Below are 24,823 nucleotides of genomic sequence, written 5' to 3' on the forward strand. Positions count from 1 at the left end.
TCTCTCCCTCTTACCAGAGACCTACAAAGTAGTTATTATTAGTCCCATTTTGAAGATGAGGAAACTAAGACTCGGAAATAGGGCTTCTTTGAATAAGGTAACCCAGTTGTTATCTAATACCAGAGCTAAGAATCGGACTCAAATCTCTGACTACAAGGCTTTCTCCATCAATGCAGCTCTTCCCAAAATTAACTGTTGACTCAGATTATCCCAGGAAATGACACCATCCCTAAAGGAAGCATTTTATGTGGAAGCATTATGATACAGTACTGGGAGTTGTCTAAGGTTGGCTGTATCACAAACCAGCACCTTTTTTTTTTTTTTTAAGATTTTTAATTTTTTTGTTTGTTTTTTAAGTAATCTCTACTCCCAATATGGGGGTTTGATCTTACAACCCCGAGATCAAAAGTTGCACACTGTACCGTCACTTTACAGTTTTGGATTAGCGTGAACATCAGGGGTAACTGTGGGAGAAAAAATATCAAAACCATATTCTGGTGTGTTTTGTGGAAAGGCAGTTCTCCTTTGCGTTGGTTAGGGCTGGAGGATTTATTTGGTTTGAAACCAGATAGAGTGACTTTTGTTTTTGTTTTTCCCTCCTGCAGTCATTCCCTATCTGCCCTATCTCACCTATTCAGACTCTCTCTCTAATTGAGGAACCCAGGCTTCCCCTGGGCTGCCTCCTGCATGGCTTCGCCCATGACTTTAAGAAAGTTCTAGTAGTATAAACTACAGCTAACGTTAGTTTTTCCAAATGTAACAGGCTAATCTTATCCTTGTTTGACTCAGGAATGTTATTTCTTTGAAGCTTTTTAAGCCGTGGAGAGACAGGTACCATATGTTAGGGATTTCTAAACATTACCTAGAAGTCATTTGCTTCCTTTTATTTCCTACCCCTGCTTTTATGAATTAGCCTTAATTGTAATCAGTGAGTGATGAGTTCCACACTCTCTTTCTTTCCAGTTGTCTCTGATAATAGGAACTGGTTGGTCAGTGAATAAAATCTGCCTGTAGAAGGGGAGGTTCTTTGCTTGGAGAACTAGCCCCTAGCTGCCCTTTGACTTTTGTAGTGACTCTTCTTCCACTACAATATTGCTGCCTTTGTATGAGGAAGGAGCATGAACGAGTGACTTGGGAGGCTCACAGTTTTGTGTAAAGTATAAAATATTCAAGAAGAACAAGCTTGTCGTCCCAGGTAATTAAAGCTTGGCAGTGTCCGATCCTTTTTTTTTGTTTCAAATTTGAAAAGGACCCATCTAGTTAAATCTGTGCAAAAGTATTAGACAACTGTGACATGGCCAGCTAGAAATGAGTTTTTAATAAGTTAAAGAAATCTCTGTCATGTCTAATAGTAGGTTTTTAGGTCAGCCCTGGATGTGCCAGAGTTTTGTGGTATATGAGGGAGGATTGGTCTTAATGATTTTGAAACCTAAATCAGAAAAGCCAAATCCTCTGGGACAAAATTGGAAACTTGATGTTTAAGGAATGTTTATTATGATTTAGAGATTCTCATTTGTTCTCTTTAGATTGTAGCTAGAATGTTGATTAGTGCAAGTGACAGATTATTTCACCTTAAGTTTTTTTTTTCATTAATTTTTGTTCTGCTAATGTTACTATTGGTGCACATGCCTTCCTGCCTTAGTTTCTCCATTTGCAAAAGATAATCTTGTATAATTATATAAGTACTAGGAGCTCTGACATAGTCATCTTCCATTCATTCAGTGAGTATTTATTCATTGGCCTGTGGTGTGCCAGGCCTGGATCTAGGGAATCCAGAAATTAAGCAAAAACAACACCAGTTTCTGACTATTGGAAGAAATGAGAACGCAGTGTTTAAAATTAAGAAAAATGCCGAGACGAGAGATGTAGAAGGAAATATAAACAAGGGGCCCCTGGGTGGCTCAGTTGGTTAAGTGTCCAACTTTGGCTGAGGTCATGATCTCATGGTTTGTGAGTTCAAGCCCCGCATCGAATTTTCTGCTGTAAGTGTGGAGCTTGCTTGGGATCCTCTGCCCGCCCCCCTCTCTCTCCCTCCCTCCCTCCCTCTCTCTCAAAAATAAATAAACATTAAAAAAAGGGGTGAGGCACCTAACCAGGGTCAGGTAAAAGGTAGCTGAGATAAAGGGGAAGGAACCTCAAGAAATGTTGGGTGATGGGAGCCAACTCTTAAAGGATGAGAAGTGTTTCCCTGGATGGAGATGAGGAAAAAGGTATTCTAGACAGAGCTCTTCCATAACATAGCATGAGAGGAACATTTGAGGGACTCTAGGTCAGTTGGTTGGAGTGAAAGTTTGGTTGGGTGTGAGAATGTGTGGATCAGTGAAGCTGAGTATATAGGTGGGGTCTCATCATAAACAGTATGTATGTATGTACGTATCTGAGTAGGCTCCATGCCCAGCATGGGGCTTGAAGGATCTCCTTCTCTATTGACTGAGCCAGCCAGGCACCCCTGCATTATGAAGAGTTAAACACTATGATAAGAATATTTACATCCCAAAGGCAATTCCTTGTCAACCTTCTTCTTCTTTTTTAATTTAATTTAATTTTTAAATTTACATCCATGTTAGCATATAGTGCAACAATGATTTCAGGAGTAGATCCCATAATGCCCCATTCCCCCCTCCCACAACCCCTCCAGTAACCCTCTGTTTGTTCTCCATATTTAAGTCTCTTACGTTTTGTCCCCCTCCCTGTTTTTATATTATTTTTGCTTCCCTTCCTATGTGTTCATCTGTTCTGTGTCTTAAAGTCCTCATATGAGTGAAATCATATGATATTTGTCATTCTCTAATTTCGCTTGCACAATACCCTTCAGTTCCATCCACGTAGTTGCAAATGGCAAGATTTCATTCTTTTTGATTGCCGAGTAATACTCCATTGTGTATATATACCACATCTTCTTTATCAATTCACCCATCAATGGACATTTGGGCTCTTTCCATACTTTGGCTATTGTTGATAGTGCTGCTACAAACATTGGGGTGCATATGCCCCTTCAAAATAGCATACCTGTATCCCTTGGATAAATACCTAGTAGTGCAATTGCTGGGTCATAAGGTAGTTCTATTTTTAGTTTTTTGAGGAACCTCCATACTGTTTTCTGGAGCCACTGTTTTCTGGAGTGGCTGCACCAGTTTGCATTCCCACCAGCAGTGTAAAAGAGATCCTCTTTCTCTGCATCTTCGCCAACATCTGTTTTTGCCTCAGTTGTGAATGTTAGCCATTCTGACAAGTGTAAGGTGGTATCTCGTTGTGGTTTTGATTTGTATTTCCTGATGATGAGTGAAGTTGAGCATTTTTTCATGTGTTGGTTGGCCATCTGGATGTCATCTTTGGAGAAGTGCCTATTCATGTCTTTTGCCCATTTCTTCACTGGATTATTTGTTTTTTGGGTGTTGAGTTTGATTAGTTGTTTATAGATTTTGGATACTAACCCTTTATCTGATATGTCGTTCGCAAATATCTTCTCCCATTCCATTGCTTGCCTTTTAATTTTGCTGATTGTTTCCTTTGCCGTGCAGAAGCTTTTTATTTTGATGGGGTCACAATAACTCATTTTTGCTTTTGTTTCCTTTGCCTCTGGAGATGTGTTGAGTAAGAAGTTGCTGTGGCCAAGGTCAAAGAGGTTTTTGCCTGCTTTCTCCTCTAGGATTTTGATGGCTTCCTGTCTTACATTTAGGTCTTTCATCCATTTTGAGTTTATTTTGTGTATGGTGTAAGAAAGTGGCCTAGTTTCAATCTTCTGCATGTCACTGTCTAGTTTTCCTAGCACCACTTGCTGAAGAGACTGTCTTTATTCCATTGGATATTCTTTCCTGCTTTGTCAAAGATTAGTTGGCCATACGTTTGTGGGTCCATTTCTGGCTTCTCTCTTCGGTTCCATTGATCTGAGTGTCTATTTTTGTGCCAGTACCATACTGTCTCGATGATTACAGCTTTGTAATACAGCTTGAAGTCCATTGTCAACCTTCTTTCAACGTTTTTGGTTTTTTTTTGTTTTTGTTTTTGTTTTTTTGGGGGGACAGAGAGAGACAGAGCATGAACGGGGGAGGGGCAGAGAGAGAGGGAGACACAGAATCGGAAACAGGCTCCAGGCTCTGAGCTATCAGCCCAGAGCCTGACGTGGGGCTCGAACTCACGGACCGCGAGATCGTGACCTGGCTGAAGTCGGACGCCCAACCGACTGCGCCACCCAGGCGCCCCTCAACCTTCTTTCAAAGATTCTCTACTTCACTTGAACTCGCCACCCTACTGCTTCACAAAGAAATCCTCAATTTCCTGCCATTACACTTATATTCTGTGTTTATCCCTCCAGATACTATTGAAGAGGAATCCTTCCATCATTCTTGGTTAATCTCTCCACTTACTTTGCGGTATTTTTTGAATTATTTCTCTGTAATGAGTCTGTCTTTCACCATTTGAATATGCTCAAGTCTTTCCATCTGCAGAAACAGTCACTGAGTATGTTTTGACTCTGTGTTTAATTAAAATATATTTCAGTTAAGCAGCTTTATGCAATTCAGATTTTCCATCAGTATTACTCTTTTTTTAATTCTTTTTTTAAAAATTGAGGGGTACCTGGGTGGCTCAGTTGATTAAGCACTGACTTTGGCTCAGGTCATGATCTCACGGTCAGTGAGTTTAACCCCCGAGTTGGGCTTTGTGCTGACAGGGCAGAACCTGGAGCCTGCTTCGGATTTTGTATCTCCCACTCTCTCTGCCCCTCCCCTACTGGAGCTCTCTTTCTTACCTGTTTTCATTCCGCCAAGTTTTTTGAAGAGCCATTACACTTAACCACTTATCATCACTTCTCATTCTGTCTGTGATAGTGGTGAACTAAGCTGCTGCCGCTGTTGTGTTACTTTGAGTTCATGGGCTTAAGGGATTCATTGGCTTTGAAAGTTTAAATAATATTATTAATCAAGGCCACTAGATCAGTTAATGTATTTAAATATTGCTAAGTCTTCATTAGTAAGCACATGTATTTGAATAGGATTTAGATTCTGGCTAGAGTAGCACTATGGTACTGGTGCACATGTTTTAACTTGATTTTATCGACTAGACCTTCACAGAGTGAATGAAATTTTGTATAAATTCAGATGTATCTATGATCTATCCAAATGTGCTTTTCTAATTCCTATTTAGTTTTGCAGTTACAAAACTAAATTTTGTAGGACTGAAAAAGTACAGACATGAGCATGTAAAAAAAATCACAATATATCATCATACTGGTCATATTTATAATGCCCAATATACATTTTCTCTATTTTGCCAAATCTCTCCTGTAAATTGGTTTCTCTGGTGGCCACATGAATAGATTATAGCAAGTCTGAATCATTATAATGTGTTAAGAGAATGTAGATTTTGCCGGGGTACCTAAAAAAGATTTTAGTTCTAATTTGAAAGAATTTGAAACAGCAAAAAGAAAAAACCTTTTGTGTGTGGTTATTGTTGATAGCATTTTAATACTTTTTTTAAGCTAAAAAACATGAAAAGTGTTTTCAGAATCTTGTTATCATATAGTAAACAAAACCATTCTGTAAAAAACTAAAACTAATTTTAACCACATTCTTCTACTTGAACACTCTATAAACCTTAATTTCTCAAGATTTTACATAATTTGAACATTTTTATACATCACCCACTTTTGCCTGTCAATTTGCTAAAGGCTACTGTTCCAACCCTCTGATCTTTGGGAAATTTTTAGAGAAAACAATTTTATTTTTTACTTTTTTCAAGTTCTTATTTAAATTCCAGTTAGTTAGCATAGAGTGTAATATTAGTTTCAAGTATAGAATTTAGTGATTGACCACTTACATACAACACCCACTGCTCATCTCAACAGGTGCACTTCTTAATACCCATCACCCACTTAACCCATCTCCCTGCCTAAATCTCCTAGATAAAACAATTTTAGATTATCAGGTAATATGTACAGTAAGAAATTTTCAAGGTTAAGTATATTTACTTATATGCATTTACTATTCCAGTTTAACTTAGATGAAAAAAATCACAGTAAAAAGTACAGAAAGTGCCAAATAAATTTATGATGTATGAAAATGGTTAATATAATTGCTGTTTTATGAGAATTACTAAGTACAGAAATTGGAAAAAAGTAATGTGTACATATTTCTGTGATAGTTATTGACAGTACTGGCACTTGATTTGAAATTTTTCTTTTTTTTTTTTTTCATGTTTATTTTTGGGAAAGAGAGAACATGTGCACTCAAGTGGGGGACTTGCAGGAAGAGGGAAACAATCCCTATGCTGCCCCACCGGGTGGGGCTTGAACACACCCACTGTGAGCTCCTTTCCTGGGCTTAGTCAGTCGTGATCAAGAGTCAGACACTTAACCAACTGAGCCAGTCAGTGCCCCTAAATTTTTTATTAAGTATTAGTTTTGTGCAATTCTCATTCACATATTTATAGTAGAACTAAAATGATTTAAAACTAGGGAAGTGTGTAGGATCACAATGTTTAACAGAATTATTTTTATAATTTTAAAAGTTTATTTATTTTGAGAGAGAGAGTGGGGGGGAGGAGCAGAGAGAAGGGCTAAGAGAAAATTGGCTCAGGTCATGATCTCACAGTTGGTGAGTTCCATCCCCTAGTCAGGCTCTGCACTGCCAGCATGGAGCTGGACGTTTAAGTTTATTTACTTATTTTGAGAGAGAGAAAGCGTGAGTGGGGTTGGGGCAGAGAGAGGAGGAGAGAGAGGGAGGGGGGAGAGAGAGAGAGAGAGAGAGAGAGAGAGAGAGAGAGAGAGAGAGAGAATCCTAAGTAGGCTCCACACTGTCAGCACAGAGCCTGACACCTGACATAGGGCTTGAACTTACCAACTGTGAGATCATGACCTGAGCCGAAATCAAGAGTCAGATGCTTAATGAACTGAGCCACCGAGGCACCTCAGAATTTCTTTTATTGAGTGTAGAAACTCAAGCAGGGGAAAAACACAGGTCATAAAAGTGACCAATTAAAATTCATTGCTAGGACTATTTTCTTTTGCATATTTATTTATTCATCTGAATTTTGGTTCAAAATTCAGAAGGTACAGGGGCACCTGGCTGGCTCAGTGAAGCATGTGACTCTTGATCTCAGGGTTATGGGTTTGAGCTCCACATTGGGTGTAGAGATTACTTAAAAATAAAATCTTAAAAAAAAAAAACAAAAAACACCCACATGGGGCACCTGGGTGGCTCAGTCGGTTAAGCGTCTGACTTCAGCTCAGGTCATGATCTCACAGTTCATGGTTTGAGCCCTGCATCCGGCTGTGTACTGACAGCTCAGAGTCTGGAGCCTGCTCTGTGTGTGTGTGTGTGTGTGTGTGTGTGTGTCTTTGCCCCTCCCCCACTCATGCTCTGTCTTTCTGTCTCTCAAGAATGAATAAATGTCAAAAAAAATTTTTTGGGGGGTGCTTGGGTGGCTCAGTCGGTTAAGCGGCCGACTTTGGCTCAGGTCATGATCTCACGGTCCGTGAGTTCAAGCCCTGCGTCGGGCTCTGTGCTGACAGCTCAGAGCCTGGAGCCTGTTTTGGATTCTGTGTCTCCCTCTCTCTGACCCTCCCCCGTTCATGCTCTGTCTCTCTCTGTCTCAAAAATAAATGTTAAAAACAATTTTTTTTAATTAAAAAAAATTAAAAAAAATTTTTTTAACCCACAAAATTTAGAGGGTACAAAAGGGCATATAGTGTAGTCACCCTTTTGTCTGTTCCTAGCTACCTACTTTATCCAGAAGCAAACATTGTTATCAGTTGTCTGTATATCTTTCCTGTATATATTTTATCCAAATGTAAGCAATTATATGTTTTTCTCTTTTACACAAATGGTACCATACTATAAGCACTGTTTTGTATTTTCCTCTAAGAATTTTTTTTACTCTAGGGGCGCCTGGGTGGCTCAGTTGGTTGAGTGTCTGACTCTTGATCTCAGCTCAGGTCTTGATCTCAGGGTTGCAAGTTCAAGCCCTGCGTTGGGCTCTGCGCTGGGTGTGAAGCCTACTTAAAAAAAAAAAAAAAATTTTTTTAATTTTTTTACTATACATCTTGGAGAACCTTCCAAATCACTATTTAATGTTCTTCCTTTTATGGCTATGTAGTAGTCGATTGTCTGGTTTTATTGTTATTTTAAATGTCCCCTATTGGTGAGTATTTGTATTATTTTACATTTTTTTGTCATTATTAGAGTGACCATATTTCCTGGTTTGCTTGGTGCAGTCTCACCTGTGCCAGTTGTCCTAACTTAATAGTGCCCTCTTTCTTTTATAAAAGTGTCCCAATTTGGACAATATGTTTTATGGTTACCCTAGCTATTACATTGCTGCAGGGAATAATATTAAAAATCTTGTCATTTTGTAGGTTTACAAATATAACTGTAGGATAAATTCCTAGAATTAGAATTGCTGAGTCAAAAGGTATATACATTTGTAATTTTGATAGATGTTGCCAAATTGTTTCTTTATCATTCATACCATTTTAGTCTCCAGTAGCATAGGAGAGCAGTAGGAGAGCACTTGTTTTCTGCCATCATCTCAGGTGATTATCACTTTTTTAAATGTTTGCCATTACAATAAGTATAAAATAATTTCTTTTTTTAATTAATTAATTTCTTTATTTTGTAATTTATTTCCAAGTTAGTTAGCATATAGTGCAACAATGATTTCAGGAGTAGCTTCCTGAATGCCCCTTATCCATTTAGGCTATCCCCCCTCAACAACCCCTCCAGCAACTTTCTGTTTGTTCTCTATATGTAAGAGTCTCTTATGTTTTGTCCCCCTCCCTGTTTTTGTATTATTTTTGCTTCCCTTCCCTTATGTTCATCTGTCTTGTATCGTAAATTCCTCGAGTGAAGTTGTATGATATTTGTCTTTCTCTGACTAACCGTGCTTAACATAATACCCTTTCAGTGCCATCTATGTAGTTGCAAATGGCAAGATTTCATTCTTTTTGATTGCCAAGTAAATATAAAATAATTTCTAAGTGTTTGCTTTTATTTTACCTTTTTTTTAAAGGTTTTTTTTTTTTTTTTTAGTTTTGAGAGAGAGAGCTGGAAGAGGGGGAGAGAGAATCTTTTTTTTTTTTTTTTTTAGATTATTTTATGTTATTTTGTAGAGAGAAAAGAATCTTAAGTAGGCTCTACGCTCAGCACAGAGCCCAGTACAAGTCTTGATCCCATGACCCTGGGATCATGACCTGAACTGAAACCAAGAGTTGGACACTCAACTGACTGAGCCACCCAGGTGCCCCTATAGGAGCTCTTCATATATTTTGTAAATTAGCTTTCTATGAAATGAGTTACATACATTTCCTCCCCCCCTTCCTGGTTTATCATTTGACTTTTGGTTTTCCTTTTGTGGTTTTTGCCAGGTAGGAATTTTTTATCTTTATATAGTCAGATTTTTTAATTTGTATTTTTTTTTTTGAGAGAGACAGAGTATGGGCAGGGGAGAGGGACAGAGTGGGGGAAATGCGAGAGAGAGAAAGAGAGGAAGAAAGAATCTCAAGCAGGCTTCATGCTCAGTGTGGAGCCCAATGCCCGGCTTGATCCCATGACCCTGGGATCGTGATCTGAGCCAAAATCAGGAGTCTGACACTCAACCAACTGAGCCACCCAGTCGCCCCTAGATTACTTAATAAAATCTTAAAAAGAACCCAATCTAGACAGAGTTTACTGACATCTGGCTGCCTCATTTGGTGGAGCACGTGACTCTTGATCTCAGGGTTGAGTTCAAGCCCCACATTGGGTATACAGATTATTTAAAAATTTATAAAAGGGGGGGGCATCAAGGTGGCTCAGTCAGTTAAGTGTCCAGCTCTTGATTTCAGCTCAGGTCATGATACCAGGGATTGAGCTCTGTTTTGGGGCTCCATGCTGGGTATGGAGCCTGCTTGGGATTCTGTCTCTCAAAAAAAAAAAAAAAAGTTGTTCAATAAGATTGTTAGATAAAAGATCAGTATCCAAAATTTAGTACTGTTCCTATACTGAGGTAATAATTATGGCTATTTATTTACTTATTTTTTTTAATGTTTATTTTTGAGACAGAAAGGGTGTGTGTGGGAGGGGAAGAAGGAGAGGGGGACAGAGGATCTGAAGCGGGTTCTGTGCTGACAACAGGGAGCCCAACCTGGGGCTTGAACCCATGAACTGTGAGATCATGACCTGAGCCGAAGTCAGTCGCCTAACTGACTGAACCACCCAGGCGCCCCTATGCCTATTCTTCAGAAGCTACATTTATGATAGCATTACAAGCTGAAAAGTACATGTGAATAAATGTAGGATGTACAAGAATATTAGAGAATTTTTTTTTTTTCCTCAACGTTTATTTATTTTTGGGACAGAGAGAGACAGAGCATGAACGGGGGAGGGGCAGAGAGAGAGGGAGACATAGAATTGGAAACAGGCTCCAGGCTCTGAGCCATCAGCCCATAGCCCGACGCGGGGCTCGAACTCACGGACCACGAGATCGTGACCTGGCTGAAGTCGGACGCTTAACCGACTGCGCCACCCAGGCGCCCCATAGAGAATTTTTTTTAAGTTTATTTATGTAGAGAGAGAGTGAGCATTTGGGAGGGGCAGAGAGAGAGAGAATCCCAAGCAGGTTCTGCACTGTCAGTGTAGAGCCCTACATAGGGGTTAAATTCATGAACCATGAGATCATGACCTGAGCCGAAATCAAGAGGTGGTCACTTAACTGACTGAGGCACTCAGGCACCCTAAGAAATTATTAAATGGAAAGGCATGTCACATATTGCAAACTCTAGTCTGCCTCCCATGATCCTTGCCTCTGATATTCCTGCCTTTGTTTAAGTTCCTCCTCTTGAGTATAAATGGGACCTGTGACTTCCAGCTCACAAATAGAATATGGCAGAGATAAACTGCCTTACTGGCCTTCAAGAAGCAAGCAGTCATGTTATGAGCTGTCCTCAGGGGAAGGCCACATGGCAAGAAACTGAAGGCAGCTCCCAGCGAACACTCAGCAAGAAACTTAGGCCTTCAGTCCAACAGCCTGCAAGGAACTGAATGCTTCCAAAAATCAAGTCAGAGAAGTTGATCCTTCCAAACGTGTGCCTCATGTTAGAGCTGAGCCTTGGACAACACTTTGATTGCAGCCTAGCTAAGCCATGGCCAGACATCTGACCTATAGAAACTGTGAGATAATAAATATATGTTGTTTTGTACCCCTAATTGGCAGTAATACTATTATACAGCAATAGATAATTAATACACCATGTTCAGTGGAGGAAAACTCCAGAGTAATTGATAAATTCAATACAGTTCCAGTCAAAATCTCAACAGGATTTTGCATAGAATGTATAAGAAATCTAAAAATTATTTTTAAATCTAAAATTTTTATGAAAGATAAAACAGTTTTTATAAAACTGTATGGCAGGGGCACCTGGGTGGTTCAGTCCGGCTCAGGTCATGATATCATGGTTCGTGAGATCCAGTGCACACATTCTCTAGCTCGCATGTGCACGCTCTCTCTCTCTAAACAAACAAACAACTGTGTGGTAAAGATGTGATTTATTTATTTTTTTTTTTTATAAAATTTTTTTTTTTTAACGTTTATTTATTTTTGAGACAGAGAGAGACAGAGCGTGAATGGGGGAGGGGCAGAGAGAGAGGGAGACACAGAATCGGAAACAGGCTCCAGGCTCTGAGCCATCAGCCCAGAGCCCGACGCGGGGCTCGAACTCCCGGACCGGGAGATCGTGACCTGGCTGAAGTCGGACGCTCAACCGACTGCGCCACCCAGGCGCCCCAAGATGTGATTTATTTTTTAAGAAACCACCAATCCATTTTTCCAAGTGGCTGTACCATTTTACTTTTCCACCAGCAATGTATGAGGGTTCTAGTTTCTCTACATTCTCACCAATATTTGCGTGTGTGCACGCTCTCTCTCTGTCTCTCTATTATAACCATTCTAGTAGGTATCTCTTTCTGGTTTTAATTTGTATTTCCCTAATGCCTAATAATTCTCAGCACCTTTTCATGTGCTTATTAGTCATGGGTGTGAAGTGTCTCTTCAAGTGTTTTGCCCATTTTTTAATTAGGTTTTTGTCTTATTGTTGAGTTATAAGAACTCTTTTTTTTTTTTTTTTTTTCAACGTTTATTTATTTTTGGGACAGAGAGAGACAGAGCATGAACGGGGGAGGGGCAGAGAGAGAGGGAGACACAGCATCGGAAACAGGCTCCAGGCTCTGAGCCATCAGCCCAGAGCCTGACGCGGGGCTCAAACTCACGGACGGCGAGATCGTGACCTGGCTGAAGTCGGACGCTTAACCGACTGCGCCACCCAGGCGCCCCAAAACTCTTTATATGTTCTAGATACGGGTCTTTTATCAGGTATATCATTTGTAATGTTTTCTTATGGCCAGTGACCTGTTTTTTCATTTTCTTTTTTTTTTTTAATGTTTATTTATTTTTGAGACAGAGAGAGACAGAGCATGAATGGGGGAGGGTCAGAGAGAGAGGGAGACACAGAATCTGAAGCAGGCTCCAGGCTCTGAGCTGTCAGCACAGAGCCCGACATGGGGCTCAAAGTCACGGACCGTGAGATCATGACCTGGGCCAAAGTCGGACGCTTAACCGACTGAGCCACCCAGGTGCCCCTGTTTTTTCATTTTCTTGATGGTATCTTGTGAAAGTAAAAAGTTTTAAATTTTAATGAAATCCCTTTTATCATGTTTTTCTTTTATGGCTCATGCTTTTGGTGTTGTGTCTAAGAGCTCTGCTAGCCCAGAGTCATGAAGATTTTCTCCTATGTTTTCTTGTAGAAGACTATGATTTTAGTTTTTACACTTAATTCTGTGACCCATTTTGAGTTAGCCTTTGTGTATTGTATGAGCTTAAGGGTCTAAGTTTTTGTTATTTGGTGTTTTTTGCATGCAGATATCCAATTATCTCAGCACTGTTGATGGAAAAATTCTTTCCTCATTGAATTATTTTGATTCCTTTGTTGAAAATTAATTGACCATAAATATAAGGGTTTCTTTCTGGTCTCAGTTCTATTCTATTGACCCACATTCCTCTTTTTACAGCAATACCACGTTATCTTGTTTGCTTTAGCTTTTAGTAAGCTTTTAAATCAGTTAGTATAAATCTTTCAACTTTTTTCTTTTTTCCAACTTTTTTCTTTTTCAAAATTGTTTTGGTTCTCCTAGGTCCTTTGTATTTCCATCAGCTTGTGAACTTCTACAGAGAAACCTGCTAAGATTTTGATAGGAATTGTCCTGAAACTATATACATATCAATTTGGGGAAAATCACTATTTTAAGAGTTACTTCTTTAATATCTCTCTGTGATGTTTTATAATTTTCAGTGTATAAATCTTACATTTGCTGTGTTAAATTTATTTCTAAATATTTAATTCCTTTTGATGCTATTATGAATGGAATTATTTTCTTAATTTCATTTTGATCTGTTTATTGCTAGTGTATAGATATACAGTTGATTTTTGTATATTGATCTTGTAGCCTATGACCTTGCTGGATTAATTTATTCTAATAGTTTTATTGTGAGTTGCTTGGGATTTTCTGCATAGACAGTTATGTTGTTTATGAATAAAGATGATTTTATTTCTTCCTTTCTAATCTGGATGTCTGTAAGCTATTTGGTTTTGTTGCTTGATTTCTTTTTCTTAGCACATTGTCTAGAAGTTCTAGCATAATGTACAGAAATTATGAGTAGACACCCTTTTCTTGATCTTGTGGGGAATGCATTCAGTCTTTCAGCAGTAAGCATTATGTTAGCTGTAGGGTTTTTTTTTTTTTAATTTTTTTTTTTAACGTTTATTTATTTTTGGGACAGAGAGAGACGACAGAGCATGAATGGGGGAGGGGCAGAGAGAGAGGGAGACACAGAATTGGAAACAGGCTCCAGGCTCTGAGCCATCAGCCCAGAGCCTGACGTGGGGCTCGAACTCACTGACCGCAAGATCGTGACCTGGCTGAAGCTGGACGCTTAACCGACTGCGCCACCCAGGCGCCCCAGCTGTAGGGTTTTTGTAACTGTTCCTTATCTGTCAATTAAAGCAATTCCCTTCTATTGAGAGGTTTCGTCATGAGTAGATAGTAGCTTTTGTTAGTTGCTTGTTCTGCATCCACTGAGATGATCTGTGCTTTTTCTCCTATATTAATATGTTATATCATGTTACTTGATTTTTGGATGTTTAACCAGCCTTCATTCCTGGAATAAATAGCAGTTGGTCATGATATATAAACCCTTTTATAAATATGTTTGAGTTCAGTTTACTAATATTTTGTTAGGGCTTTTTACATCTTTATTCATAAAGGATATTTGATATTTGTATATAGTTTTTTTGTCTTAAAAAATTTTTTTTAATGTTTATTTTTGAGAGACAGCACGCAGGCAGGGAACGGGCAGAGAGAGAAGGAAACACAGAATCCAAAGTGGGCTCCAGGCTCTGAGCTGTAAGCACAGAGCCTGATGCAGGGCTTGAACCAATGAACTGTGAGATCATGACCTGAGCTGAAGCTGGACACTTAACCAAGTCACCTAGGTGCCCCAATTTTAGCATATTAAAAAAAAAATCTTTATTCAAAAAAAGTAAAAAATAAATAATCTTTATTCAACTTTTAACCACCACTAGTGGGCACTAACATTGATTTTTTTTTTTTAATTTACTCATGTTAAAAGTATACTTTAATGATTTCTAGTACATTTACAAAGTTATGCAACCATCACAACAATCTAATTTTTTTTAGGTTTATTTTGAAAGAGAGAGCAAGTGGAAGAAGGGCAGAGAGAATTCCTGTCAGCACAGAGCCCAATTTGGGGCTGGCTCCCATGAACCCTGAGATCATGACTTGAGCGGAAATCCTAGAGGCAGATGCTCAACCTACTGAGCCATCCAGATGCCCCACAACAATCCAATTTTTTTTTAAGTAATTTCAGTGCCAGATGGGCTCGAACTGATGACTCAGAGTTGCATGCATGCTCTGTTGACTGAGCTAGCCAGGCACCCCTAATTTTAGCATATTTTCATATTCAACATATTTTAGTAAGTTGATGATAGTGACTCTAACATATAAAGAAAGAAATTTGCCATTAGCCATCTAAAATTCAGTGAGTTGGCTCTGATTATCAGGCTGCAGGTTATTAGATTTGTAGTAAAGAATAAGATGGATTTGTTAAGACAACTACCATGTTAAAATATTCAATTTGAAAAAATTCAGTTTGAAGAAAAATGGTGGATTTGTGATATTCAACATAGTGTCATCTAAATATCATGTATGGGTGAAAAAATACATCTTGTACTTGTAAGATGCTTTATAATTGACAAAAGTACTTTTACAATCATTATCCGATTTGTCATAATAATCCCTGAGAGATACTGTGCCCATTTTGTAGAAGGGAAAACTGATGTTTTAAAAGACTAAGATTTCGAAGTGCTTAGCTGACTCAGAACATGCAACTTTTGATCTTGGGGTTGTAAGTTTGAGCCCCATGTTGGGTGTAGAGATTACTTAAAAATCTTTAAAATTTTTGAGCTTTTCCAGTTTAACACAAAGTAGTAGAGCTGGCTTTAAATTTCAAACTTCTGGTCTAAATGTGTACAAATTCCATGCTTTGTTTTCCTGGTATTTGCTAAAGGTTGCATGACCTATATCACCCAGGAGGCGGCAGTGTTATCTTAATATTCATTGAGAATGCATTTTCCCATTGGAAGTAACTTAAAAGGAAGTGAAAATTGTGTTCTTTCAGTTAATTCTTTCTTCTTTTTTAAGTTTATTTATTTATTTTGAGAGAGAGAGAAAGCATGAGTAGGGGAGGGGGGGGGAGAGAGAGAGAATCCCAAGCAGACTCCACATTGTCATCATGGGGCCCATGCAGGGATTGAACCTACAAACTGTGAGTTCATAACAGACACTTAACTGACTGAGCCATTTAGGCGCCCCTCTTTCAGCTAATTTTTGAGCATAAATTATGTTTGGGTGTTAAAAAAGTTACGTTGGTGCCTCTACTGAGGAGCTCACAATCTGGGTGCAAGAAATGGGAGAGTCAAGCAGAATTAAAAGCCTACTGAGGGGCACCTGGGTGGCTCAGTCAGTTGAGCATACGATTCTTAATTTCAGCCCAAGTCATTATCCCAGGGTCGTGGGATTAAGCCAGCCCTGTGTCTGTGTTCCCACAGGCTCCCTCTCTCCCTCTCTCTCTCTCTCTCTCTCTCTGTCTGTCTCTCTGTCTCTCTGTCTCTCTCTCTCTCTCTCAAAGAAAAAAAAAAGCCTACTGCAATTTTGTACATAATGCTATAGGAATACAAACTTATAGTGGACCTTTTGGTGTAGTGTCTTTTTTTGTTTGTTTGTTTTTAGTTTTTGAGAGACACGGGGGAGGGGCAGAGAGAGCCAGAGACCCAGAATCTGAAGCAGGCTCCAGGCTCTGTTAGTACAGAGCCTGACTCGGGGCTCAAACCTATGAACCTGTGAGATCATGACTGTAGCTGAAGTCAGACTACCCAGTAGTGCCATTAGTGAATTGTAGGGTGGTTCTATTTTTAACTTGAAATTTTTTTTGTTGTTTAATTTATTTTTTTAATGTTTATTATTAAAAAAATTTTTTTTAATGTTTATTTTTGAGCGATTCAAAGTGCTAGCAGGGGAGGGGCAGAGAGAGGGAGACAGAATCTCAAGCAGGCTTCAGGCTCTGAGCTGTCAGCACAGCTGAGCCCCATATGGGGCTCGAACTCACAAACTGTGAGATCATGACCTCAGCTGAAGTGGGATGCTTAACCGCAACTGAGCCAGGTGCCCTTATTTTTTTAAGGTTTATTTACTTTATTTTATTAAAAAAAATTTTTTTTAACGTTTATTTATTTTTGAGACAGAGACAGAGCATGAATGGGGGAGGGTCAGAGAGAGGGAGACACAGAATCTGAAACAGGCTCCAGGCTCTGAGCTGTCAGCACAGAGCCCGATGCGGGGCTCGAACTCATGGACCACGAGATCATGACCTGAGCTGAAGTCGGCCGCTTAACTGACTGAGACACCCAGGCGCCCCTTAAGGTTTATTTTTGAGAGAGAGAGAGAGAGAGAAAATGGGAGCAGGGCAGAGAGAGTGGGGAGACATAGAATCCCAAGCAGGCTCCAGGATCTGAGCTGTTGGCACAGAGCCCGATGTAGGGCTCAAACCCATGAACCCGTGAGATCATGGCCTGAGCCAAAGTGGGACACTTAACTGACTGAGCCACCCAGACACCCCTGTTTTTAACTTTTTGAGGAAGCTCCATTCTGTTCTCCACAGTGGCTACACCAGTTTGCATTTCCAGCAGTGCATGAGGGTTCTTATTTCTCCACATCCTCATCCTCATCCTTGTCATTTCTTGAGTCTTTTATTTTTTTAACAGATGTGATATCTCAGTGTGATTTTGATTGGCATTTCCCTGATAATGAGTGATGTGGAGCATCTTTTCATGTGTCTATATACAGTTGTAGTTTTATGTAAATCTTCTTGTTTCCATTATAAGTTTATTTCTAGAAATATTATTTAGTGTGCAATTTAATAGGCCAAAATATTGTTCATTACTGCTACGTGAGTAGTGGCTTTATCAGAGCTGGTTTGAGGAGAATAATTGAACTTTCACCTCTGGAATCCTAGGATTATTCCTTTATTACTTCTGACCTCAAAATACATATTTATCAGAATTTTCATTTTTATTTTTTTAATTAAAAAATTATTTTAAAGTAGCCTCCATGCCCACGTGGGGCCTGAACTCTCAATGCTGAGATCAAGAGTCTTACGCTCCACAGACTGAGCAAGCCAGGGTCCCCTATCAGAATTTTTAATTTTATAGGCAAATTAGATTGGTATGGAAAGAAGTTTGAATTGAGAGGCAGAAAGTCTGGATTCTGGTGTCAGTTATGCCATTATTTGACTGTCATGACCTTTGCAAGTGAGTTTACCTCTTTAGGTTTGTTTTCTCATCTGAAAATGAGAGGACAAAGGAAAGGAACTATCAAGTTAATTGGTATTCTCTTTATCATCTCCACAGTCTCACAGTTTTCGCAATGTTAGGTTTAACTGTATGAAATTGCCAGTGTTCAGCTATTTGAAGACATTCATATTTGACCTCAAGAGACAACCATTTTTTCAACCTAGTTGTTAAATTCAGTTGTGGTCCCTATTGGGATCATCTGAGTTATTTATTTTAGGAATAGTTGAGACCAAGTAAAATTAATGTGTCAGGTGTGAAGGAAATATACATTTAAAGAATATAATATTACCATATAATCTATATAGTCCATTTTGGGTATGTATAGAATCCAGTCTAGTCTGTTCTTTCTACATTGTGCTAATTTTCTGGCCTAGTGATTCTAGGTGATTTGATTCCTGCATTTCTTTCGTGTTTGGCAGGGGAAAAGTCTACTTGAAAATTTTGGTAGGGGGGCGCCTGGGTGGCGCAGTCGGTTAAGCGTCCGACTTCAGCCAGGTCACGATCTCGCGGTCCGTGAGTTCGAGCCCCGCGTCGGGCTCTGGGCTGATGGCTCGGAGCCTGGAGCCTGTTTCCGATTCTGTGTCTCCCTCTCTCTCTGCCCCTCCCCCGTTCATGCTTTGTCTCTCTCTGTCCCAAAAATAAATAAACGTTGAAAAAAAAAAGAAAATTTTGGTAGGATATTCCTTACAGTAATTTTTGGCCACAAGTATCTGTTGCTATAGGAGAGGAGCACATATTATAAGTGCTGCTATCCAGCATGTGAGTTAAATAATTCTTCAGCGTTGTCTTTTTCCCTGTTTTCCAATAAATTGAGTCAAGGAGTTAAGAAGCCAGCTTTCCCCAATTCCTGGTTTTAAGCCAATTTTGTCATTCCATCCTACATCAGAAGCAGGTGGGGCTAAAATTTCTTTGTTGTTTGATGCCAATCCTTAAGTTTTCCTGCTTAAGGAAGCTGATATGTTAAATAAACTCTTTTTCACTTCTTCCTAAGGCATTATCTCATCTTTTTACCACGAAATAACTTTTTGGTATATTTCCATTACCTATTCTTTGGGCACAAAAATTAATAAAAGGGAGGAAAGATAATCCACAAGAGAATATTAATAGCTGGGTGGAGGTGGGGGTGGGGAGCATCCTCAGCCCTAGTTTACTTTGTTTAGTTTTCCAAACCTAATTTAGAATTTCACTAGCAAACTGCCCTGTCTCCTGCTTTCATATGCATGTGCTACTTCAGCCTGGCTCCCTTTGAATGTCTATCTAGGGCTAGCGCATCTGCAGGTAATACATTCTTTTGAGTTCTCCACCCTAATGTGGAAGGGCTGATAGTTGCATGCAGACATCTTTCAACATAAAAATCAGAGTTGATCTAGCCCCAGCCCCTTTACTTGAGACACTTATTTAAAAATGTTGGTTTTTTGGAGAAATAAAAAAAAAAAAAACCAGTCTATCCTGAGTCAGAGGTGCAAATGCCTCTTTCCAAGAGGTTTCCAGTAACTCCTCTATTTTCCTTTTTCCCCTCAAAACAACTCTTGAGTGCTGGGCCCATAAGAACCAAGGATTTGAGAGGCATTGACTAGATCTGGAAAAATGTTGCCAATATAATAGGCAAAGCAGTTGGGGGTGGGCATCAAAATAGACACAATGGAAAAAATAGGATTCTTTCTCCTCTCATATGCCTCCTGAATCTCACCATTGAACTCTGTTATATTCTCTGTCACTTCTACAAAACTCCATAACCTCCTTTAAAAATACACTTACCAGAGGGGCGCTTGGGTGGCTCAGTCAGTTAAGCATCTGACTTTGGCTCAGGTCATGATCTCACGGTCCATGAGTCAAGCCCTGAATCGGGCTCTATGCTGACAGCTTGGAGCCTGGAGCCTGCTTCAGATTCTGTGTCTCCCTCTCTCTCTGCCCCTCCCCTGCTCGCCCTCTGTCTCTCTCTCAAAAATAAATAAAAGCAAACAAAATAAAAAAAAAATTTAAAAATGTACTTAGAATAAAGGATGTAGTTTGCAGTCTTATTGGTGCTCTTTGACATAATTAGCCTTTAGCGTCAGTTCACAAACCTAGGACATCTGACTTCTATGGCCTTGAACTTCGTAGACTACAAAAATCTAAAGTCTATTTTTTTAAATGTTTTTTAAAAAAGTTTATTTATTTTGAGAGAGAGTATGTGCACATGCAAGCGGGGGACAGACAAGGAGAGAGAGAGAATCTCAAGCATTCTCTGTGCTACCAGTGCAGAGCTGGACACAGGGCTCAAACCCACGAGCCATGAGATCATGACCTGAGCTGAAACTAGGATTTGGTTGGTTAACCAACTGAGCCACCCAGGCGCCCTTTAATTGTGGAGTTTGTTCTGCCAGTCTTCAAGTCAATTTCTGGGGTATTTAGGATGATAATGATAGTTATCTAGTTGTATTCATGACATAAGCCTAGGGTCCTCCTACTCTGCCTCTATCTTCCAACCTCCTCCTGATCCTGCTCCTTTTAGAGGAGAGAAATGGTATTAAATCTTAGGGTGCATGAAAATTCTATTTTTCCTTTTTTTTTTTTTTTCTTCTAGATCTGTTTCTATTTCTTGGAGTAGTAGGACTCTAGAGAAGTGGAGGCTGGGGTGTCTTAAATCTAATGAGCTTTCTGTATTATTTCCTTTTTTCTAGAGATAAGAAATGTTTCACTAATTTCCAGGAGATCAGAGTTAAGAAAATAATTTTTTAAATGTTTATTTATTTTGAGAGAGAGAGAGCATGAGCAGGGGAAGGACAGAGAGAGGGAGAGAGAGAATCCCAAGCAAGCTGCACAATGCCAGCACAGAGCCTGATGCAGGACTCGATGCCATGAACTGTGAGTTGATGACCTGAGCCAAAATTAAGAGTTGGACACTTAACCACCAGAGCCACCCAGGTGCTCAAGAAAAGAATTTCTGAATGATCAGATTATCCGCTTATAGAAGGTAGGGAAATAAATGAAATTGGATGGGTGATTCCTGAAATTTCATATCTAGTATTTCTAGTTATAGTTTAGCCTGCCTAGTCCTAGTATAATCTTTTGAATGTAATCAAGATACTGGTTTTTGGAAATACTCGCTTCAGATCGTTAAATCTGGGTTATACAATATCCAGAGGGATACATGCTGGAGATAATAGAGCAATTAATTATAACAGAGCTAATATCTATTGAGTGTTTACCAAGTGCCAGGGAACCTTCCTAAGGGGCTTATTATGTATTGCCTTATTTCATTTCATGACAATTTTAGGAAGTAGATACTATTTACCCTATTTTACAAATGAGAAAAATCCAGACGTGGGTTATTTTCAGTGTCATTCATTTTGTAAGTGACAGGACTGAGCTAAAATTTAGATTTGATTCCAGAGGCTAACGAAGTAGGTATTATTTCCATTTTGCAAATGAGTGAATTAGAGATGTTAAGTACCCTGGCATAAAGTCACATAAGTAGTAAGTACAAAAGTGTCAGCATTTGAACTCATGTCTGCCTCTCTCTAAAACTCATAGTTTTAACTATTTTAAATTCTAAAATACCATTGAGTGTTAAAGGATGCAGTAGGAAAACAAAACACATTGAGCATGTTAGAATTTTTTTTAATGTTTATTTATTTTGAGAGAAAGCTCACGTACATGTGTGTGAGCTGGGGAGGGGCAGAGAGAGAGGGAGAGAGAATCCCAAGCAGGCAGGAGGCTCTCAACATGGAGCCAGATGTAGGGCTTGTTGCAGGGCTCAAACCCACAAACTCTGACATCATGACCTAAGCTGAAATCAAGCCAGGCACTTAACTGAGCAACCCAGGACCCCCGAGAATGTTAGAATTAAAAAAAATAATAATAAATTAGGTTGACTGGCATTATAAATCAGGCCTTAGAGATTAAGGTTTTTGTGCCACATTGTTAGGGTAAGGGAGAAGAAATCAACTAAGGGCCTAAATGGCATGGATAACTTGGCATATAATGAATGAAAATCTATGTGGGCAGAAAAGGGACTTAAAAAAATATGGTAGCGCTGAGAGATACCTTTTAGTAATTTATTTATTGCATTTGACTGCTGTTCTTCCAATCTCAGTTGCAGTTCCCACATTGAGGCTGCTCCCACCCTTCCTGTGTCCCTTGAGCTGAGCAGGCACTTCCTGTCCTATTGGAAATGAAAGTTAGAGTTTGGGGGTGGTATGTGATATGTGTGTATTTTTTCTGCAGAATGTTAGTACTGTGGGTCCCATTATCACAGCAAAAAGGTGACAGGAAAACTGGAATAGAGACTACTGGGACTTCATTTAAGAAAGGGTTTGGGCTTAATGTTTGTCGTGGCAAAACCGACAAGGTTAATTTAAGAGAACATGTATGATGGCACAAGGTGACCTGAAGAAGAGATTTGAAGGCTTTGATTCTATATCCCTGTTCCATTTGGATTGGTAAGAATTACTGGGTGTCATTCTGGAATTTTTGGTTTCCTACAAGTTTCTTATTAAGGCTACTTCCACAGGACATTACTTTGAAACTGTTTGAGGTGAGTGTTGTCTCAACTGTGTTAGGTTCTTCCTCCCTGAGAACTTTGTATTTTTTTCTCTGTGAAGCTTATGTTTTTTTTACGGTTATTTTTTTCCTACAGCTCTACAGCTCAGAGACAACTTGAAGCAAACATCCCAACTCTGTGAACTTCAGTTTGGGCATAAATTCCAGATTTGGTGAGTAACTCTTAACTGTTTCAGCTTCATGGACCTTGAAGACTAGAAAATGGTGGGATAAAGAATCAAACAAGATAGCTTACAGTTGTTGAAGAAAGTGCTAGGTAGGCAATTTTATCTTAACAAAGCTGGGGGGAAAGCAAAGAAATCACTAGGCACCAAGTTTCATGGCATAGTTAAGTTTGATAATTCCTTCTTAAGTGTGAAATCATGCCTGGGGGATTCTGATGCCTGGGGAAATCTGAAAAGGGGTGAGAAGCATCAGCCCATCAGCATGAGTCAAGAGGAATAGAACTATCCACAGATCTGAAACTAGTTATTTCCCCGCAGTCTGTCTCTACTGTTTGGTGAGCTCTTCTGTTTGTTCTTTCTTCGTGTCTTAAGATCACTGTAAGTATAAAGTGTGGGAAAAGTCCTGAGCTCATCTCACATATTCTTTCTCAGTAGAGTTGTCTTCATGAGTTCTCTAAGGCAGTGTATCTCAGTGGCTCCTTTAAAATCAAACTTGAAAGCTTTTTCTAAATCTTGTAACTCTAAGGGAAAAAAAAAATCCTCAGTGTCTTTTCAGCAGAAACAGAACTTGTTCATATTGGAGAAGGGATGGAGTTGAAAGGGGTAGACCTAAGAACTTTTCTTTTGCTTTAACTACTAAGACTGTGGGAAAAAATAAATAAATAACATCTTGGGCATTAGGACCCAGTGGAAGTGCCTTATTCAGACTCTTGGTTAACTTCTCTCAGTGACGTAAACAAGCAGCCCCAGCTCTTTCTCTCCCGCCCCCCCCATCTCTCTCCCTCTTGCTCCTTTTCTCCCCCTTTTTCCTCCCCCTCCCTTTTCCCTCTCATTTTCTCTCCCCCCCTCTCTTCCCCCTCCTTTTCCCTCCCTCCTCTCTCTCTCAGCTCCCTTACATTAAAGAGAAAATGCTGCTATCAGTGACTTCCAGGCCTGGGATTTCGACTTTTGGCTATAACAAGAACAACAAGAAGGTAGGGAAAAGTGCTTTTTTGGAATCCAGCTACTTCCTTTCCTGGGGATCCGGGAGTGCCCTTGGCTTTAACATTCTTCTTAAGAGGGGAACGGAATTCCTCTCTCTGCTCAGCGCCTCTCCCTTTTCCACCACTTCTTTCGGCATCTTTTCTCACCTGGTTTTGAAGTTCCAGCAATTTACAGTCCCTGTGTGTGAGGCCTGAGAAGGCAGGGGAATTAAAAACAAATCAAAGTTGCAAGTTTGTATCTTTGTGAAATGAAGTTAGTTTGACTTCCTGCTGATATACCCAGTCTCCACTGGGATAATAATGTCATCTCAAACCCTGGTCCTGTGCTCACTCTCTCCGAAGTTATTTTCATCTTTTTGAATAACTGTTTTTCCCCCTCTCCGGCAACCTTCCTTTCTACTCACTCAACCAGGATTATCAGGTGGGGGAATTATAGTCAGGGAAATCACAACAGCTTCATCAAGAACAGGGTATACTCTAGACTGCCCCACCTAGCCATAGGGAAGGAGTGGTAAGAGAAGACATACTTTGGGATTAAGGCAGAAAGTTCTGTGATTCTTTGGTTTCTGCTGCTGAGCTGCTGCTTAGACCTCTGCTGATGGCCAGGCTCAGCAGGGATCCTTAGAGTTTTTGGGATTAACCCAGGGTTGCCAGAGAATTGTGTTGTGCTTGGGGACATGGGCAGTCTAATGAGAGGTGGACAGTTATGCCCACATTCACCAGGGAGTATCCTTGGCAGTTTCTTGGCATTTCAGGGCACACAGTGCTGATCAGGAGGAACTTCTTGCTGTAGGAGAAAGACCCTTTAGCCTCTTTCTTGGCATTGTAACTGTTCTTTGAAGAAAAAAGATGACCTAGATGTGTAGGGATCTTTTGCCCATCTGATGGAGTGTTAGAGGGTGTGGGAAAGATTCCTGCTGCTTTCTCATATACCTAAAGATGCTACTATAGGTAACTTAAAGTGTCTGATCAAAGCAGTTGGTAAATGTTTAGACCCAAAACACTTAGAATCAGTTTATAATGGCATTCATTCTGGTTTATATCCTTAAGAAATATGGGTACTTATATGTTTGTTGGTTATCAGTAATAGACATACACTTATGAATATGCGATTTTTAAAAAAAGTTTTGGGGCACTTGGGTGGCTCAATCAGTTAAGCGTCTGACTCTTGGTTTCCT

At 39.6% G+C, this 24,823-nt stretch overlaps 1 protein-coding gene across 2 annotated transcripts in view; it reads left to right on the forward strand.

Moving 5' to 3' along the window:
• The first annotated feature begins 22,114 nt into the window (after positions 1 to 22,114).
• The window catches only part of RBMS2 (RNA binding motif single stranded interacting protein 2), a 73,676-nt gene continuing 70,967 nt past the window's right edge, over positions 22,115 to 24,823 (forward strand). Inside the window, exons 1-2 of one of the 2 annotated variants that reach the window (XM_043564486.1) lie at positions 22,115 to 22,472; positions 22,575 to 22,650. Coding sequence is in view for 1 of the 2 variants with exons in the window: in XM_043564485.1 (XP_043420420.1) it covers positions 23,571 to 23,636 (66 nt within the window). In the remaining variant the exon portion in view is untranslated. Of the gene's footprint in view, positions 22,473 to 22,574; positions 22,651 to 23,316; positions 23,637 to 24,823 lie in introns of those variants that run through there. The other variant, XM_043564485.1, reaches the window with a different exon arrangement.

This window comes from Prionailurus bengalensis, chromosome B4, assembly GCF_016509475.1.
Source record: "Prionailurus bengalensis isolate Pbe53 chromosome B4, Fcat_Pben_1.1_paternal_pri, whole genome shotgun sequence".
Taxonomy (NCBI): domain Eukaryota; kingdom Metazoa; phylum Chordata; class Mammalia; order Carnivora; family Felidae; genus Prionailurus; species Prionailurus bengalensis.